This window comes from Chiloscyllium plagiosum, unplaced genomic scaffold, assembly GCF_037043375.1.
Source record: "Chiloscyllium plagiosum isolate Xiang-an unplaced genomic scaffold, Cpla_swu_hap1 HiC_scaffold_7, whole genome shotgun sequence".
In the NCBI taxonomy this organism is placed as follows: domain Eukaryota; kingdom Metazoa; phylum Chordata; class Chondrichthyes; order Orectolobiformes; family Hemiscylliidae; genus Chiloscyllium; species Chiloscyllium plagiosum.
In genome coordinates, this window is record NW_028270145.1 from 71,244,715 (window position 1) to 71,264,548 (window position 19,834).

The 19,834-nt window shown below is 40.2% G+C and overlaps 1 protein-coding gene across 1 annotated transcript; it reads right to left on the bottom strand.

The window, feature by feature from the left end:
* Window positions 1–209: 209 nt before the first annotated feature.
* Window positions 210–15,518, bottom strand: LOC122551660 (retinol dehydrogenase 7-like). Its single transcript, XM_043693949.2, has 5 exons — window positions 15,152–15,518; window positions 10,469–10,783; window positions 7,787–8,045; window positions 6,691–6,854; window positions 210–5,816 (listed from the first exon to the last, which is right to left on the bottom strand). Exons 2-5 carry the CDS (start codon window positions 10,779–10,781, stop codon window positions 5,593–5,595), a joined length of 960 nt encoding a protein of 319 aa, XP_043549884.1. The 5' UTR covers window positions 10,782–10,783; window positions 15,152–15,518; the 3' UTR covers window positions 210–5,592.
* Between the last annotated feature and the right edge of the window lie 4,316 nt (window positions 15,519–19,834).

Genomic DNA, 19,834 nt, shown 5'->3' on the forward strand with positions numbered 1-19,834 from the left:
TTGCACAGGCAAGATAAACATACTTCACTGTCTTCCATTATGTAGTCAAATGTATACTAAATTATATTGTGTCAATTTATGGAGACTCATAGCAGCAAATCTACCCACTGCACACCAGCCACCACCACCCCCGAACCCCTTATACTGCCCCACGATTCCAAGGGAATGAGTAAACCTTTCATTACTAAATACAAACAGAACTCTGGTCATAAAATAATATTTCTTTATTAAGACACTTAGGAGAAAACAATTGATAGCATCTTGTACAGTAACAGCACATAAGATATTTAAGTAATCATTAGCTAAGAGTCAAAGGTACACAAGCTGTTTCAATTCATCATTAACACATTAAACAAAATCAGCTTATCACATGTTGCTATTGTGCTCAATGCCCAAAACTAACCAGTTAACTGCCCTTGCACATACAGGATATACAACACCCACCCATTAATTTCTTCCTTCGCAGTGTTCAATACTCCAGATTCTCCTTCCAGTTGAAATGGCACATTATTTGTCCTTCTTTCAATTCAGTATAACAGTATTCTCTACTTACAGTGATTTTCTCTACAATGGAGATATTAAATGTAGATTGAGTGACTAATTTGTGGGACATCTCCATTTTGTGCACGATCTCATTTTTCCAGTTAGCTGCCATTTTTGTTCTCCCTTCCAAATCCACACACCATCTGACCTCGACCTTCTCAAGTACCAATAAACTCAACATAAGCTTAAGGAACAGTATCTTGCCATTTGATAAGACACTTTGCAACCTTCTACAATGAGTTTAACAATTTAATACATAACTTTTGCCTTCAATTTTTTCTTTTGATGATGGTTATATGTAGAGATGTTTACACTACCTAGATTCAAATTTGTTTATTTGTCCAATTATCAAATACTTTTCCTTACACAAAATCATTCCTTTTAATCTCTCTTCCCCTCTACCCTATCACAGGCCTTTCTTTGCCCAACTGTCCCCAATTTTCCAAACTTCCTTAAGAACAGTTACACCACCAACCCTCACAGTTCTCACAATCAGTCCTCAATTTGCAGTGTTAGCTGTTCTTCATTTAACACAGAACATAGAACAGTACAGCACTGGAACAGGCCCTTCGGCCTACTGTGTTGTGCCGAACATGACACCAAAATTAACTAATCCCTTCTGCATGTCCTTGATCCATGTCCTTCCATTCCTTGCATATTTATGTGCTTATCTAAAAGTTTCTTAAACGCTCTTATTGTATCTGCCTCCACAACCACCAATGTATTCCAGACTCCTAACATTGTGTAAAAAACTTGCCCCTCATATTTACTTTTGTGGGAGATTTGCTAACCAAAGCAGCCATCTGGTCACATATTAAAAGCCTGGAATCCTTTAAATCTCTTATTAGTGTCTGTTTGTTAAGTTTGTACATTCCCAGGCTCAGTAAGGTGTTGACCTTGCAGCTGTACTAATACTTGATAGTGAGCTCTTTCCCAGCATGGGAATATTTTTTTAATGAGAATCTATCGTAATACTAATACTTGCTTATCAGCTACTAACTAGCACTGTCCATACCCTACATGATTGAGGCTAGTGACTGAGCAAAGTACCTATTTACTCATTATACTACAATTAACAGTTTGCTAACTGTTAAATGATTGTAACCTATATAATCACGCAACTCTCTGTATCTCGTTGGAGGGGTTGTGACCATGAGGTCAACTTGTCTCTCCCCGTGACCTCATGACTAATCTCAAGGTTTGTGTGGCACGATTCATTTTTCCGTTAAATTAGACCACTATGAGTGAGTTACCCACTGCATAATTCTTTTCTATCCCTAACACCTTTGAACTTTCCCCCTCTCACCTTAAATGCATGCCCCTTAGTTTTATATACAGTATTTCAACTCTGAGAAAAAATATTCTGACTGTTGACCCTATCTATACATTTCATAATTTTACAAACTTTTATCAAAGTCTTCCCTCAGCCTCCACTGCTCCAGAGAAAACAACCCAAGTTTTTCTAGCCTCTCCTTATAGTTCATACCCTCTAATCTAGGCAGCAGCCTGGTAAACCTTGACTGCATCCTTTCCAAAATCGCCACATTCTTCCTGTCATGTGCTGTCCAGAATTGAACACACTACTCGAAGTGTGTCCTAACCACAGTTTTATAAAGCCGTAACACCATGACATCCTGACTCTCGAAGTCAATTCTCCAACCAATAAAGACAAGCATGTCATACGCCTACTTTACCACCCTACCTACTTGTGTGGTCACTTTCAGTCAGCTATGGACTTGAACTCCAAGATCCCTCTGTACATCAATGCTGTTCAGAGTCCTGCCATTAACCATATACCTTTCCTTAACATTTAATCTCCCAAAATGCATCACCTGACACTTACCTGGATTAAACTCCATCTGCCATTTCTCCACCCATATCTGCAAGTGATCTATATCCCGCTGTATCTTTTGACAACCTTTTACACTATCCACAACCCCACCAATCTTTGTATCATCTGCAAACTTAATAACCCCCATCCACATTTTCATCCAAGGCATTTAAACAGCAGGGGTCCCAGTATGGATCCCTGTGGAACACTACTAGTCATGGACCTCCAGCCTTAAATATATCCTTTCACACTACCCTTCTCTCAGCCAGCCAATTCTGAATCTACATAACCAAGTCACCGTGGATCCCATGTGTCTTAACCTTCTTGAAGAGCTTACCATGAGGGACTTTGTCAAAGACCTTACTAAAATCCACACAGACAATATCCAGTGCCCCACCCTCATCGATCACCTTTGTCACCTCCTCGAAAAATTCAATCAAGTTAGAAAGACATGACCTGCCCTGCACACAGCCATGCTAACTGTCCCTAATTAGGCCATGTTTTTCTAAATGTGTTTAAATCCTATCCTCAAGAATTCTCTCCAATAGCTTCCCAACCACCAATGTGAGACACATCAGTCTGTAGTTTTCTGAATTATCCCTATTTCCCTTCTTGAACAGAGGAACAACATTAACTACAAGCCAGTCTATTAGGACTCGCCAGTGGCTAGCGACGACACAAAAGATTTTGGTCAAAGCTCCAGTGTTTTACTCTCTTGCCTCTCTCAATAGCCTGTGGTAGATAGCATTGGACCTTGGGCACATTTCCACCTTAATTCTCTTCAAGAGACTCAACCTCACTGCTTTCTTCATCTCAGAATGCCGTTGCATATTAGCATACACAACACAAATTTCACGATCCTCCATACCCTTCCCCTGGGTGAATACTTCCCCAGTATGATGACTCAAATTCCCCATATGGGGCAGCATGGTGGCCAGCACTGCAGCCTCATAGCACCAGGGACCCGGGTTTGATTCCAGCCTCGGGCAACTGTCTGTGTGGAGTTTGCACATTCTTCCAGTGTCTGCGTGGGTTTCCTCCCACAATCCAAAGATGTGCAGGTTAGGTGGATTGGTTATGCTAAATTGCTCATAGTATTCAGGGACGTGTAGGTTAGGTGCATTTATCAGGGGTAATAGGTAGGATAATAGGGGAGAGAATGGGTCTGGGTGGGCTACTCTTCAGAGGGTTGGTGTGGACTTGTTGGGCCAAAGGGCCTGTTTCCACACTGTAGGGAATTCTATTGTTCCATGATCTCACCACATCCTCAGCCCCCAAGCACAATTTTCTCCTTTAACCTTGGAGTGGTCCTACCTTCTCCCTAGTTATCCTCTTGTTTTTAAGCTATGTATAGAATACCTTCAGGTTCTCTTTAACTGTACCCAACAAGGTCATTTCATAACCTCTTTTTGCTCTCTAAATTCCCTTTGAGTTCCTTCCAGCTTTCTTTATATTCATCGCAGATTCTGTCCAGTTTTAACTTCCTAAAGCTTACATATGCTGCTTTTTCCCTTTTGACTAAATTCACAACCTCCCTTCTTATTCAAGGTTCCCTTACCTTGCTATTCTTGTCATTCCTCTTCATTGGTACGTCTGTCCTGAACTCTCACCAGCAGGCCTTTAAAACAATTCCCACATCAAATGTGGACTTACCAGACAACTCCTCCCAGCTAAAACTCCCCACCTCCCTTCCATTTATCTCTCAGCCCTCTTGGGCACCCCCCACATTCCTGATGAAGAGCTTATGCTCAGAATGTCAACTCTCCTGCTCCTCGGCTGCTTGCTTACCGTCTGTGCTTTTCCAGCACCACACTTTTTAAACTCATTAGCTCCTGCCTTATATGGTCATAATTCACCTTACCCCAGTTTAGTACCTCACCACAAAGTCCTGACTTATCCTTGATTATAGCCATCTTAAGGAGTTGTGATCTTTAAATTGATTTCCAAAATGCTCTCCCACAGAAAGATCAGTCACCTGGCCAGGCTCATTAGCCAATACAAGGTTCAGCAAAGCCCCTCCTCCAGTTGGACTATCTTCATACTGTTTCAAGAAACCCTCTTGAATGCATTTAAATTCTGCCCTGTCTAAGCCTCTTGCTCTAAGGGAGTCCCAATCAATATTGGAAAATTTAATGCCACCCACAACGACTCTTTATTGCATCTTTCCATAGTCTACCTACATACTGGTTCCTCAATGTTTTGGTGGCTGTCTCCTATCAGAGATATTGTACCCATCTTATTTTTTAGCTCTACCCAGATTGCCTCAGAGGATTAATCCCTCCAGTATGTCGTCTAATTTCAGATGGGACATTCTTCCTGATGAGTAAAAGCAATTCCTCTACCTCTTACTTTCCTCTCTATTTGTCTAAAACAATGAAACCCTGGAACGTTGAGCAGCCAGTCCTGTCCATGTCTCAAATCAAGTCTCTAATGGCCACAATGTAATCTTGTGTACTGACTCAGACTCTCAACTCCTCTGCCATATATATATATATATATATATATATTATCCCTTGCATTGAAATAAACATTTCTGCCCATTAGTACCGTTGTGTTCATTTACCTGTTTCAATGCCTTCCCTTTCTGATTTACTGGTCCTAACATGTACCTTTCCCTCAATCCCTTCACTTGTTGACCTGCCGCTCTGATTCCCAGACCCTTGCCACTCTAGTTTAAACGGTCCTTAGTAGCACTAGCGAACCTCCCTCGATTTTATAGATGCCACGAGATCTGCTATTTCCAACATTTAATGCTTTTACTTCAGTTTTTTGGCATTCACCATACTTTGCTCTTTGAGTCAGTGTAGTTAGTAAGTTAAATGAATCAAATGAAGAATTGTATTAAATATGTTAAGAGTTCAGGTTGCTTTACAATCATTCGCAGATTTATTGATTCGTAAATGAATTTGGAAACCTATAAGACTGAGAGACAGCCCGTAAGATTTCCTTCATGGATAAGTGGACTAAGATAAAAAATTGGTATCGAGAGTCTTAGTCTGGTCTTTCATCTTCATTCATCTGTTTAAGATTGTTGAAAATCCAATTGGTTAACATTCTCCTGATAATCAGAAAGCACTTCCTTAAGAAATAGAGCTAGAGCAGGTATATTTATTATGCACATAATTATAGAATTTTACATTTCCCTTCACTTTCTGCGCTGTATCAAAATTAAAAAACTTAAATTCCTTTCATTGTAAAGAAGCTTTCTCAAATACATATTACAAGATACGCTTTGCTGGCTTAACCGTGTCAGCATTGAACACAATATCAGAGATGACAGTTGGCATGTACGAGAGGGGAATCCAGAACAGTTTTGCATCTAGTCCAGCAGAGTAGCGAGTGCGAGGGTGAACAGCTGTCAGAGCGTGGTTCATGCACCACACTACTTTCATCAAATCTGGGTCTGCAAGCTCCTTAACCCTGGCCTGAAATTTAGGTATAACTGTAAAACAAGTATTTATTAAAATGAATTAACATCTTAAAGAAAGCTACATTACAATTGGTTTGAAAGACTACAGGGAAAAAGTTCATATCAAAAGTTAGTTAAGGTATTGTGACTGTGCCAATTTAAAACTGAAAACCAAAAAAAAGTAGATATTTAAAAATCACGCACACGCACACTTTTTAGATTAGAATTACTCCAAACAGAATGACACAGACAGATAGCAGCACACAGGGGGCTAACACATTAACAATTGGTGTCAGCCCAGATAAAGTTTACCTGAGAATGTAACTTTTAAAAAGGTTTTATAATTTATATATGAAAGAAGTGAAACTAACATGGCCATTCCAACAGATGATTCACTTAACAAACAAAGTATTTTTCAATATATAATTTCAGTTACATCACACTGTAAACTTTTGCTATAAATTCTGTGTCTTACAATAGTGTACTCCACAACCACTGGATGAAGGAGCAGCGCTTCCAATTAAACCTGTTGGACTATAAACAGGTGTGTGTGATTTTATAACTTTGTACACCCCAGTCCAACACCGGCATCTGAAAATGTGTTGCTGGAAAAGCGCAGCAGGTCAGGCAGCATCCAAGGAACAGGAGAATCGACGTTTCGGGCATAAGCCCTTCTTCAGCACCGGCATCTCCAAATTATGACATTGTAGATAAACATATTTAAAATCTTGAAAATGTGTGTTTTCTAAAATATGCTGCTTCCTAAATATGAAACGCAGCTAAGGGAAAAGAATTCATTAGATTTTAAAATTGGGTACTTAGGCAATATTTTCTGCCTGTACCAAAGATTTACATTTCAAAAGCAATGCTTCAATTAGAAGTACTTGTAGTTCACAGAAAAACTTACCTTTATCGAGATAATCGGCTCCATAGTCATCCTTTACATCCTGTGGTAATCTGAGCCAGATTGCTTCCAGGCTTTTGGTTATGATGTTTAAATTGGTGATATTTGTTTTGAAGAAGCCTGGCTCAACACAAAGAACTTTTACACCAAAATGACTCAAGTCCCTCCTGAAAAAAACAAGAAAACTACTGCATTGTTACAGCTTTTAACAATCATACCATTCTTTTGTTTATTTTGTGACTGTTTTTATTTAAATCCTATCCATAGTGTGATGGAGGAAAGTTTGTACTGCTTCTAGTTGCCCATGAAAGGAACACATGCAATTTGCTACACAATTTATATAGCTGAGGTGACTCTGTAGTTGTATGAATAAGTGTATAAAGGAGCACGAATCATTAACACAAAGTTATATATAAATAACATAGCCTATTGTGTTTTCTGTACAAAATTCCATATACCCAGCCTTTACTAGGACAAAGTCATTAATACATCCATTACAAAGATCAAAATAGCATCTTTTTCCTGGGATGGGGTGGGTCCAAGACTAGAAGGCATAGGATTAATGGGAGGGTGGAAAACTTAAAAAGGGGCCTAAGGGGGCAACCTCTTCACACAGAGGTTGGTGCATGTATGAAATGAAGTGGTGGAGCTGGTACAATTATAACATTCAACAGGCACCTGCATCAGTATATGCATAGGAAGGGTTGAGAGAGTTATGCTGGCAACTGGGACGAGATTATTTTGGATAATGGAAGAGTTGGACCGAAGGGTCTGTTTCCATACTATACATCTTTGTGACTGTATATAAACATAGATAAGATGCGTTGCAGCAACTTGCCAAGGCTTTTTCAACAACACCTTCCAAACTTGCAACAAGCAGTTTATGATGCACCATCACCTTCTTAAGGCCATTAAAAATGAGTAACAAATATCATTATCCCATGGACAAATAAAACCTCTGCACTGATCATACTTATCTTAGATTGTTGGATCAAGTACAGTAAGTCAATAAATGTTATTCTGATTTATTTTGATCATAAAATTGCAAATAGTAGAACATAGCTAATATTAATGGACAATTCTGCAATTTCTAACTCACCTGAGACCATCATTGAAGGCTTCAACACCAAACTTGGAGATGCAGTAAGGTCCACCCCCAAAACTGACCTTACCAAATACACTTGCCACATTGACTATTCTACCTCGTGCCCTCTTTATCAGTGGAAGCACACTCAAAGTAACTTCAATTTGTCCAATCAGATTGACATTCAGTACAACTTTGTAATCATCTATTGTTAACCAGTCACTTGGTCCACTGGGTACAGAGATTCCAGCATTGTTCACCAGCCCCCACAGACCTAAAAAAAGTTAGAAACAAAATAAGTTAACTTCAGATTATTCCCCATTACGTGTTCCTAACAATGCTCTATTTATTTTGAAGTGAGGATAACTTATGAAATGGGAGGGGCAGTGACTATTCTTTGAAAGACTAAGTCACAAGGTATTAAACCCTCTGTAAAACTAAATATGACAACTTGTGATATATGCAAAACATTTAAATTTAACTTAGTTGACACTGTATAATCACTTCTTCAAAACTGCAATGGTTTATGAAAGATGCTGTACTGGTTTGTGTAGAATAATGAATAATACTTTAAAAAGGTACAGCTTCATGTGATCAGCATTCTTGCCTTTTAAGGATGGAAGGTGTACTGCATTAGAAATATCATTTTTCAGTTGATCCGCTAAACCAAAGCTCATCTATCTTCTCGGATACATCTGATACTTTTTGTAGACAGCAGTTCTTTTAATGTCTCAGCCAGCTTTTATCCCTCAACCAAGATCAGTAAAACTGGAACAGAGGTTGCTGGATAAACTCAACAGATGATGATGGCATTTAAAAGAGAATGCAGATTTAACATACGAGTCCAGTAATTTTAGTGGGAACTTGCACTGTTAAAATTGTCTGAATTTTTCTAAATTAAATATTGGTTACACTTAAAAAGTTAAAATAAAACACTTTGGAATATCCTGAGTTTATAGGTGGAAGCTTTTCCCTTCTAAATTTTTTTTAATTTAGTATTACACAAACCAGAAAGCCATGTTGTGCTGGCCATTTCTGTAGTATTCAAGAGGCAACCTCTAATTCATTGGCTTTCGTCACAGACCAGCAAAATCATATACAAATGAGAAATGTTGATGTTCAAAATAAGCCTCATGGTCAACTCATTGAGTCTTTAATCTGGCCACCCTTCAATGCATAGTTGCTTTGAGACACTTGACTCTTCTGAGTTGGCCACTTATCAGCACGCAATTCAGACTGACTATAAAGTTCAGATGCAACTTGAAATTACCAGAATGAGTATCACTTCCCAACTATCAAAACCTACTAATTGATGTTTAGGCATGCCTATGTGCACAAATCCAATGCCATCAGAATATATATTGACTTAACAGCTCAATAAGGCAGTAGTGAAGGAAATCTTTTCCATGTCCACAGTCTGAATTGCATGCTGATAAAAGTGGCCAACTGTGAGGAGTCAAATGTCTCGAAGCAACTATGGCATAACCCTAACACTACCAAAAGTTTAACAGTGGAAAACAACTTAATGAACTGAAGTAACAACATTTTGTCTGCTAAGATAAACACCAGCAGATAACCTAAACAACTGGAATAATGAGATCATGTCTGCTGAAATGTAAGGATTTGGTGGCTTCCTACTCGCAGGAAAGCAGGTCCCAAGTCAGACACCTCATTGAGAACTAAAGTATACATAGGCAGAAGATAACCTGGGAATAATCAGTGCAAGAGGGAGGAAGAACTCAGATTCAAATTCCAAAGATTGAGCTTGGAGAGCAGAGACTGCAACACTGAAGTTGACCCCTATTAACCACTGGCTAACAAGACACTGATCTTACATGGGAAGATAAGTATTGCTTATCTTTAGAGACTAGATTGTAGTAGTTTAGAATGTAGATAGTCACTTGCATTGTGCACAACAAGTTCACAGTTTGAGTGTTTTTGTTCAATAAAATGTAGCTTTGGTCAACAATCTGATTCATTAAAAGGGATAAAGAACATGCTCAAATGTGTGACAGTTTAACATCTTTCCTTAATGAGATGCTGCATTCAGTATTGTTTCCCTAGACTTGTGATGATTTAAGGTAGCCCTTCTCAAAAGGAAGATGTGGCCAATCTGATATGACACCTTACAGGTGATATTCTTCTCTTGCTGTGTCTTCCTAATGTGATTATTTATTCTTACTACAGAATTACAAGCTTTAAAGTTTGGCAATGTACTATAGCATCTTTCCCTTAAAGAATTGTACTGTTGTACATAGCAATGTCATTTCATTTTCCTTGTCTTAAGGCTTTTAAGCAGAGCAGTATAGCTGAATTCTTCACTCTTCTGGAGCAGGTGGGACATGAGTCAAGCCTTCTAGCTTAGAGATAGGAATACTACTACAGATGTGGCTTTATTGCATAACAGCCATTCAGTAAAGGCTCCATTACCATGTTAGTCAGGGCTATCAACAGACATAGATGAGACATCTGTCCCCTTTGAGATCCAGTTATTCTCCTGATTTCACTCACCCACCTCTCCCCATCCCCAGATGTAGGAACACTACCACTGTGCCACAAGAACCTTTCACTTTTTGCTCTGCATGTTTTCAAAAACTGCAGTGAATATCATTAGCTGACAAATGGATTTATCAAAATTATTCAGCAAACAAATGGCATTTTCTATGGCAGATGAAGCAAAAGCCATCTTTAGATTACCTTTCTCCTTGACCTCAGATTTTACGAACTCTGCAGCTTTGTTGATGCTTTCAGAGTTAACAACGTCCAACTGGAAAGTCTTGAGTCTTGATGATGTGCATTCTTTCAATTCTTCAGCACCCTTCTCAGTAAAGCAGGCAGCTAGCACATGAAATCCTTGTTGATCCAAATGCTTGGCTAGCATATTGCCAAAGCCAGAGTCACAGCCAGTAATGTACACATACTTGTCAGATACATTCTTTATACGTTGACTGTCTCTGTAGCGGTAATACAGGACATAAAGCAGCACACAAATAACCAGGTATTGAAGCATTTCTGAAAAGAACAAAAAGGATTTTTCAAATGGTATTTACCGTCTAAAAGATATGTAGCTTTTGTGAAGTCACTGTTTCTCCAGATGATTCAATATTGCAATGGACGATACTTGGTTGGGGATGGAGTCATGAAAAGTTGATGGAATTCACTTGGAAGTATTATGGTCTGAAACTGGAATGCACATGGACACTGCCAAATGGGGTGAAAAGTCTTGAAAGTATGAAATGTTTCTGTTAGCGTGGAGACTTGCTTACCACAAGCACAAATACATCCATAATTGTGGAAAGGTTCAGAGGTTTGCTAGCTTTACAAGTTGTTGAATATTCTTGACAAGTTTACTGGACCTATTGGAAGATATATTATAGGCAAGAAGATTCCAGTAGTTGCACTATTTCTAGATTTTCTTAGACTTTTGAAAGAGCTTAAGGTTGAAGGCATTGAAAGAGGAAAGGTGTTAAATTGGATTTAGTTCGAAAACCATAAGGGAGCTATTAGTAGACTCTGCATTAAAAAGGTCAGTAGAAACAGGGATTGATAGTTTTGTGAAAATATATTGTTAAGATTAAGATAGGAATTGTATGTATACCAGAGAGGCAAGTGTGGCAGGCAATATTCCGATTACTTCCATTTTGCATTTAGAAGTTTTGACAATTCTTTTTGCCGTATCATTCAAAGGAATTTATTTACAAATTACTTGATCAACATAATCTGGATTGGTGCTCATGCCCCAAGCTGCTCTGTTGACAGTAAAATGAGTACAAGGTAAGGCTCTTCTCCATACATCTCAATGGATACCCCACATTGCACATGGCACTACAGTTCTGCAAAATCAATCATCAAGCAGCACTGCCCAGATTTTCCAGATTCTTTACATTGCTTTAAATTATTGCCAAGATATTGCAGCATATTAAATCATCCTACTTTTCAGACTGCTTCACACATTCTGAAACAAGTAAATAAGTTAACCGTACTCAGAAGTTAGTATTTTTCATGCCCAGATCCTGGAGGATGCAAACATTTAAATGTCAGTGAGAGTTTGAAGCTGGCCTTTAGGACAACTGATTCCTACTTTTGTATTGCCATTGTCAATAACTGCTCTTTGCTTTGCGTTTTGCTGGGACTTCCTTATTTAGTTCATCAGCTTTGTAACTTCCCAGGGAGGACAAACCAGGGCTGATGTTTGCTGATGGTTGAGTAATGATTTGGCTTATTTACACAATGGATTCAGAGACTAAACAAATAGAATTAAGGAGAATCCAAAGGGTTTTTACAAATATATTAAGGACAAAAGGATAACTAGGGAGAGAATAGGGCCCCTCAAGCATCAGCAAGGCGGCCTTCGTGTGGAGCCGCAGAAAATGGGGGAGATACTGAATGAATATTTTGCATCAGTATTTACTGTGGAAAAGGATATGGAAGATATAGACTGCAGGGAAATAGATGGTGACACCTTGCAAGATGTCCAGATTACAGAGGAGGTAGTGCTGGATGTCTTGAAACAGGTAAAGGTGGATGAATCCCCAGGACCTGATCAGGTGTACCCGAGAACTCTGTGGGAAGCTAGAGAAGTGATTGCTGGGCCTCTTGCTGAGATATTTGTATCATCAATAGTCACAGGTGAGGTGCCAGAAGACTGGAGGTTGGCAAACGTGGTGCCACTGTTTAAGAAGGGCGGTAAAGACTAGCCAGGGAACTATAGACCGGTGAGCCTGACCTCAGTGGTGGGCAAATTATTGGAGGGAATCTAGAGGGACAGGATGTACATGTATTTGGAAAGGCAAGGGCTGATTAGGGATAGTCAACATGGCTTTGTGTGTGGGAAATCATGTCTCACAAACTTGATTGAGTTTTTTGAAGAAGTAACAAAGAAGATTGATTAGAGCAGAGCAGTAGATGTGATCTATATGGACTTCGGTAAGGCGTTCAACAAGGTTCCCCATGGGAGACTGATTAGCAAGGTTAGATCTCATGGAATACAGGGAGAACTAGCCATTTGGATACAAAACTGGCTCAAAGGTAGGAGGTGGAGGTGGAGGGTTGTTTTTCAGACTGCTGGCCTGTGCCCAGTGCAGTGCCACAAGGATAAGTGCTGGGTCCTCTACTTTTTGTCATTTACATAAATGATTTGGATGCGAGCATAAGAGGTATAGTTAGTAAGTTTGCAGATGACACCAAACTTGGAGGTGTAGTGGACAGTGAAGAAGGTTACCTCAGTTTACAACAGGATGGACCAATGGGCTGAGAAGTGGCAGATAGAGTTTAATTCAGATAAATGCGAGGTGCTACATTTTGGGAAAGCAAATCTTAGCAGGACTTATACACTTAATGATAAGGTCCTAGGGAGTGTTGCTGAACAAGGAGACCTTGGAGTGCAGGTTCATTGCTCCTTGAAAGTGGAGACGCAGGTAGACAGGATAGTGAAGGTGGCGTTTGGTATGCTTTCCTTTATTGGTCAGAGTATTGGTCCAACCTGTCCATGCCAACCAAATATCCCAACCCAATCTAGTCCCACCTGCCAGCACCTGGCCCTCCATATCCCTCCCTATTCATATACCCATCCAAATGCCTCTAAAATGTTGCAATTGTACCAGCCTCCACCACTTCCTCTGGCAGCTCATTCCATACACGTACCACCCCCTGCGTGAAAAAGTTGCCCCTTAGGTCTCTTTTATATCTTTCCCCTCTCACTCTAAACCTATGCCCTCTAGGTCTGGACTCCCTGACCCCAGGGAAAAGACTTTGTCTATTTATCCTATACATGCCCCTCATAATTTTGTAAACTTCTGTAAGGTCACCCCTCAGCCTCCAAAGCTCCAGGGAAAACAGCCCCAGCCTGTTCAGCCTCTCCCTATAGCTCAAATCCTCCAACCCTGGCAACATCCTTGTAGATCTTTTCTGAACCCTTTCAAGTTTCACAACATCTTTCCGGTAGGAAGACGACCAAAATTTCACGCAATATTCCAACAGTGGCCTAACCAATGTCCTGTACAGCCGCAACATGACTTCCCAACTCCTGTATTCAATACTCTGACCAATAAAGAAAAGCACCACTCTATTCTAAAGAAGTTTGCAAGGAATAGACATCTTTGAGCTTGGGTAAAGATTTCTTGGATCATGCCATTATTTGGGAAGCTTGACTCTTTCAATCCTGCCAAAGACTGGGCCCAATATGTGGAAAAAATGTGCTATTGACCCCCCCAGGAAAACTGACATTGGGGTAGATGAAATAAATCAATTAATTTTCTAGACAGTTTGTAAACTTGCAGCTTTTATAGTTATTAGGAACCTAACTTTCCCTGAGGCATCAGATACTAAAACCTTTCAAGAGTTGATGGATTTTAGGTAAGCAATATTACAATCCCCAGCCGACGATAAATTTGAGATACTATCTGTTGTACTTAATGTTAAAGAACCCTATCAGGATTTCTGGCTAGGTTAAGGAAACTGGCAGAAGCATGTGACTTTGGTTTAACCCTTAATGAGATGCTGAGACTGTTTGGTATGTAGGATTAATGATGTAACCCTGCAAACGTGCTTACTAGCTGAAGCCCAACTGGACTCCAAGCAGGTAAGAACAATGACTGCAGATGCTGGAAACCAGATTCTGGTTTAGAGTGGTGCTGGAAACGCACAGTTCAGGCAGCATCCGAGGAGCAGGAAAATCAATGTTTCGTGCAAAATCCAATCTGGTCTCCAAACAGGCACTACAACTAACTTTATCATTGGAAAATGCAGCAACTGGAGCATTAGAGTTGCAGGCTATTCTGATGGAAGTGGACACTCTCACTCTCAACACCAACTGAGGTTGGGGACCACTTGAGTGAAGGCAAACACAAAGCCTAACTCAGGATATATCCTGAAAAGAGGGACTCCAGGTCAGACCACAGCAAAACCCCAAAACAAAACCAAGTCTCAGGTGATTTACAGTGGATATTGGTTACCAGTCGATCCCTAGAAATAAAATTGACGTCCCTCAACAGCCATAGGGTCGCCCTTGCCCTGGCCTACCATCCTAATGGGGAGCTAGATGTCCACACACGCAGTTAAGGGGGACGGCCTTGGGAGAGAAGTGGGACTGGTGGCTCAGAGTAACTACGGAAATAATACCAAATGGTTTTACAATTTGGCAATCTCCGATCTAGGCTGTGCCAGTAAAGGTCTCCTGGAAATTATTTCAGGTCACTACGCATGATTTACGAGCAACATTTTAAAGCCTCAAACATCACGCACAGTCCTCGTACAAAGTAGCCAGGAACAAAGCTAGATTGGCAGGCTTTCCCTTATTTCTCCCTGAATTTTTTTTGCAACAAGTAGTCAATCCTAATTTAGGCATATTGTGCAGACACTGGATGCGAAATCAAAACATACCTGCAAGAGTTTGAAAACTGGAATGATGTCCAATTTGATGTTTCGCCCTTAACCCACTCGAACCTCAACGAACTTTGCAAATTTTGAGACTGCCGGAACTTATATTTCTCAGGAGGACCAATAGGATCTCAGAGGAACATACACCTCCCCCAGAAACAGTCAACCCATTCAGCATAGGTCATATCATCGTTCCGAATATTAAATTCCTTAAATCAATGTGTAGTGCCACTTAAACTTAAAACTTCAGACTGTTAAAAACAGGAAAAAAAGGATTTTAAGTGCTTGTAAAGGTTAACAAAACGTGAGAATCCACTTGGACACTTGGAAAACATTGAAAGTGGATTTGGGAGAGGGAGCTTGCCTTGTGAAATGTCGGTATTCACAATTATTATTTCTCTGAAATTGCCTACAACTTCAGCATTTGGTGCGGTGCAGATGGGCGGATATCCTGATGTCGTGTTCTGTCACTCAATGTTCTGCAATTGGCTGTCCGCTGGACACAAGTCCGGCTCTTCCGGCATTATGAAGTTGAAATCAGTTGACATTTGACAAGGTTTCTTTTCTTCCCTCTTACCACCCCAACCCCATTTAGGTCTAACTGAGATTTGAGGACAGTGAAATTAACAACAACAGATCCTAGCCGGAAAACATAATTTTGTCTGTGGAGATTTTGCTGTCTCCATTTAAGGTCAATTGCTAGATTTTTAGAACAAATCATTTAATGTAATAGTATTTAAAGCATTTTTCAGCATCTACTTTCACCTAAAGTGTATGCCCCATCTTAATTTTGTAATGTGGGAATTGGTCATTCAACCTCTCGACTGTTCAGGCAGGCAATGAGATGACCCAACTCCAAATACCTGGCTTTGGGCTATTAGCCTTCATTATCTTTGCTTAACAAATATCTATTTATCTCAGATTTAAAGTTAACAACTGACCCAATATCCACTCCTGAATGTGGAAGAGCGTTTCAAACACCTACCACCCTTTTAAGTATAGAACTGCTTCCTGACATCTCTCCTGCACGACCTCATCCTAATTTTCAGACTATGCCCTCAATTCTAGAATTCCCAATCAGCTGATATTATGTAACTGTCCTGTCTTCTCCTGCTAGTATCTTGAAGACTTTGATCAGATCACTCCTTGACATTCTAATTTGTAGGAAAAACAGATCTAATAATCTCTCCTCATAATCCCTGAAGTCCAGGTATCATTTTGCTGTGTAATTTTTTTTAGAAAGGTAATTTGATATTGGTGTCTTTATTTCTTGACTTAATTGAGAGGTCAAAGTGTAATATATCCAAATTTGTTGTTGATACAAAGCTTAGTGAGAAAGTCATCTATAAGGAAAAAAAAGAGCCTGGAAAGAGATTTAGACAGATTACATGAGTGTGTAAAATAGAGTAGGCTGAGCATAACATATAGAAATGTGACAATTTCCAACTTTGAAGGAAAAAGAAAAGCTGACATATCTCTCAGTGAGGGACAGAGAGAGACTGAAATGTCCTTATACTTTTTATTTACTCGTGGGATGTGGGATGTGGGTGTCGCTAATTGTGCCAGCATTTATTGTCTGGCATTCATTGCCCTGGAAAAGGTGGTGGTGAGCTGGTGGTGTCCTTCTATATGGAAGTCGTCATGGGTTTGGAAACTGCTGTCTGAGGATCTTTAGGGAGTTTCTGTGTGTACTGTATGCAAGATGCATCAGTGTTGCTACTGAGTGTCAGTGGTGGAGAGAATGGGAGTTATAGGTGTTTGTGTCAATTGAGCAGACTGCTTTGTACTAGATGGCATCAAGTTTCTTGAGTGTTGTTGGAGCTGTATCTATTCAGGCAAGTGGGGAGTTTATGATCATGCTCCTGACTTGTTCTTGATAGATGGAAGAGGATTTTGGGTTGGGGGAGTTGGGGGTCAGGGCGGGAAAGGAGGTGATGGTCAAGAGATGGGTTATTTGCCACAGTACGCCTAGCCTCTGACCTGCTCTTTTGCCACTGTATTTATGTGGTGAATCCAGTTGAGTTTCTGACCAATGGTAACCCCAGGATTTTGAGTCTTTGTTGATGACACCTTCCAACACTTTACTTTTGATCGAGAGTAGACCAGGGTGGCAACTGGCTAGTTTGGACTTGTTCATCTTCTAGGCTACATAATAACATACCTGGGTATTTATTTTCCATATTGTTGCTTAGATGCCAGTGTTGTAACTGTGAAGTGGTTGGCCGGGGAGTGACATGTTCTGGAACACAAGTCCTGTGAACTATTGCTAGAATGTTGTCAGGGCCCAAAGTCTTTGTAGTATCTAGTGCCTATAACTATTTCTTGATAACATCTGGAGTAAATCAAATTGGCTGAATACTGGTATCTGTGGGTATGGGGACCACTGGAGAAGACTGAGATGGATCATCAATTTGGCCCTTTTGCCTGAAGATTACTGCAAATGCTTCAGCCTTATCTTTTACACTGATGTGTTGGTCTCCCCATTGAGGATGGGGATATTGTGGAGCCTCCTACTCCAGTGAGTTGTTTAATTGTCTACTACCATTCAGAACTTAAATCTGATCTGTTGGCTGTGATCCCTTTGTTCTTTCCATTACTTGACACTTATGCTGTTTGGAATGCAACTTCACGTTGACACCTCATTTTTAGGTATGCCTGGTGCTGCTCCTGCACTCTCCATTGAACTAGGCTTGATCACCTGGATTAATGGTAATGCTTGATTGGGGAATGTGCTGGGCCATGAGGTTGCAGATTGTGCTGGAGTGCAATTCTGTTGCTGTTTATGGCTCACAGCCCCTCATGAATGCCCAGTCTTGAGTTCCTAGATCTGTTCAAAGTCTGTCCCATTTGGCATCTGATAGTGACGCACAACATGCTGAAGGTTATTCTCAATGTGAAGGTTGGACTTTGTGCGCTGGTCACTCTTATTAATAATGTCATGGACAGATGCATCTGTAGCTGACAGTTTGGGAAAGATGAGGTAAAGAATATTTTTTCCCTCTTGCTGGTTCCCTCAACACTTGCCACAGATCCAATCTATCAGCTGTGACCCTTAGGACCAGAAATCATCCCATACCCACATTGTTTCATTTTTCAAATTTAGGACTCCTGTTTTGGATAAGACTACTTAGAATTCTTTGAGAAAGAAGGTTATCACATTACGGTCACTTTTACTAAAAAAACACAAGATTATTAATTACCCATTCTCATTCTATTAACCAAATCTAGGTCCAACCTATTCCTAAGCTGGTTCCTCATCATACTAATCTGAAAATCCATCTTGTACACACACCAGGAATTGAGCCGAATGTTATTTCCAATATGGTTTGCCCCATCCAAATGTAGATTAAAATTACCCATGATTACTACAACACCCTCATTGCATGCATCTCTAATTTCCTACTTAATGCCAATCCTCCCTCACTACTGCTATTTGGAGGCCTATAGACAATGCCCACAAATGTTTTCCCCTTGTTTCTAAGCTTCACCCAGATTGATTCCACAAATAGATTTCCTGCACCAATGTACTTTCTCACTATTGTCTTGATTTCATCTTTCACTAAAATTTCTACCTAATCTCCTTTTCTGCTTTACCTATTTTTCCTGGAAGGTGAATACCCTTGGATGTTTAGTTTCCTTACACCAAACTCTCAATCCTTATTATGTTATACCGGTCTACCTCATTGGGAATTCTCCTTTAGACTTGTTCTGCAGTTTTTACATTTTTAAAAAGTACCAACCCTATTTGATACGAGCCCTTATTTACTCTTTGACTTTCTATTTTTCTGTCTTTCGTTTCCATCTTTGTATCTCTCTCTCTCTCTCTGTTATCACACACACCCAGATTCCCCTCCCCCTGCTATTTTAGTTTAAACCCTCCCCCTGTTATCCAAGCCAATGACCCTGCAAAGATATTGCTCCATGTTCTGGTCTGGTGCAATCTGCTCAGCTTTTACAGAACTCACTTTCCCCGGAATCAGTCCCAGTGCCTCAGCATTTAATTTCCTTGCTCCTGCAACATACTCTCAGCCACACATTCATTCAGTATTGTCATTTCCTGATCTTGCTAGCATGTAGCTCTGGGATTAATCCTGAGAATACTACCATTTATGTTCGTACTACTTGCCTTATTTCATAGCTCCTTACTCTGCTTCAGGACACCATGTGTCTTTTTATCTATATCATTGGTACCATCATGGACCATAACCTCTAGCTGTTCTCCCTCGTCCTTCAGAATGTGCTGCAGCCACTCAGTATCATGCTTGACACAAGCATGAAAGGGACAAAGTGCTATCCTGACATCATGCCTGCAGCCACAGAAACATCTACCTGCTTTCCTTAGAATGAATCTTCTATCACTATTTCTCCCATACTCTTTTTTTCTCTCTCTCTGCCTGTGCAGTGAGCCACTCCTGGTGCAACACACTTAACTGTCCCTTGAAACTACCTCCTCCAGCAGTATTCAAAACTGGAAATCTTTTCGAGAAAGAGATGGCCCCACTAACAGCCTGCTGCTTTTACTCTGTCTGGTTGCCACTCATTCCCTTTCTGCCTATGTGCTCTTTACCTGCAGAGTGATCACTGCACTATATGTGCTAGCCACAAAGGTATCAGCCTTGCAGATACGCCTCAGTGACTCCAGCTGCTGCTTCAGATCCAAAACATGGATTTCCAGTAGCTGCAACT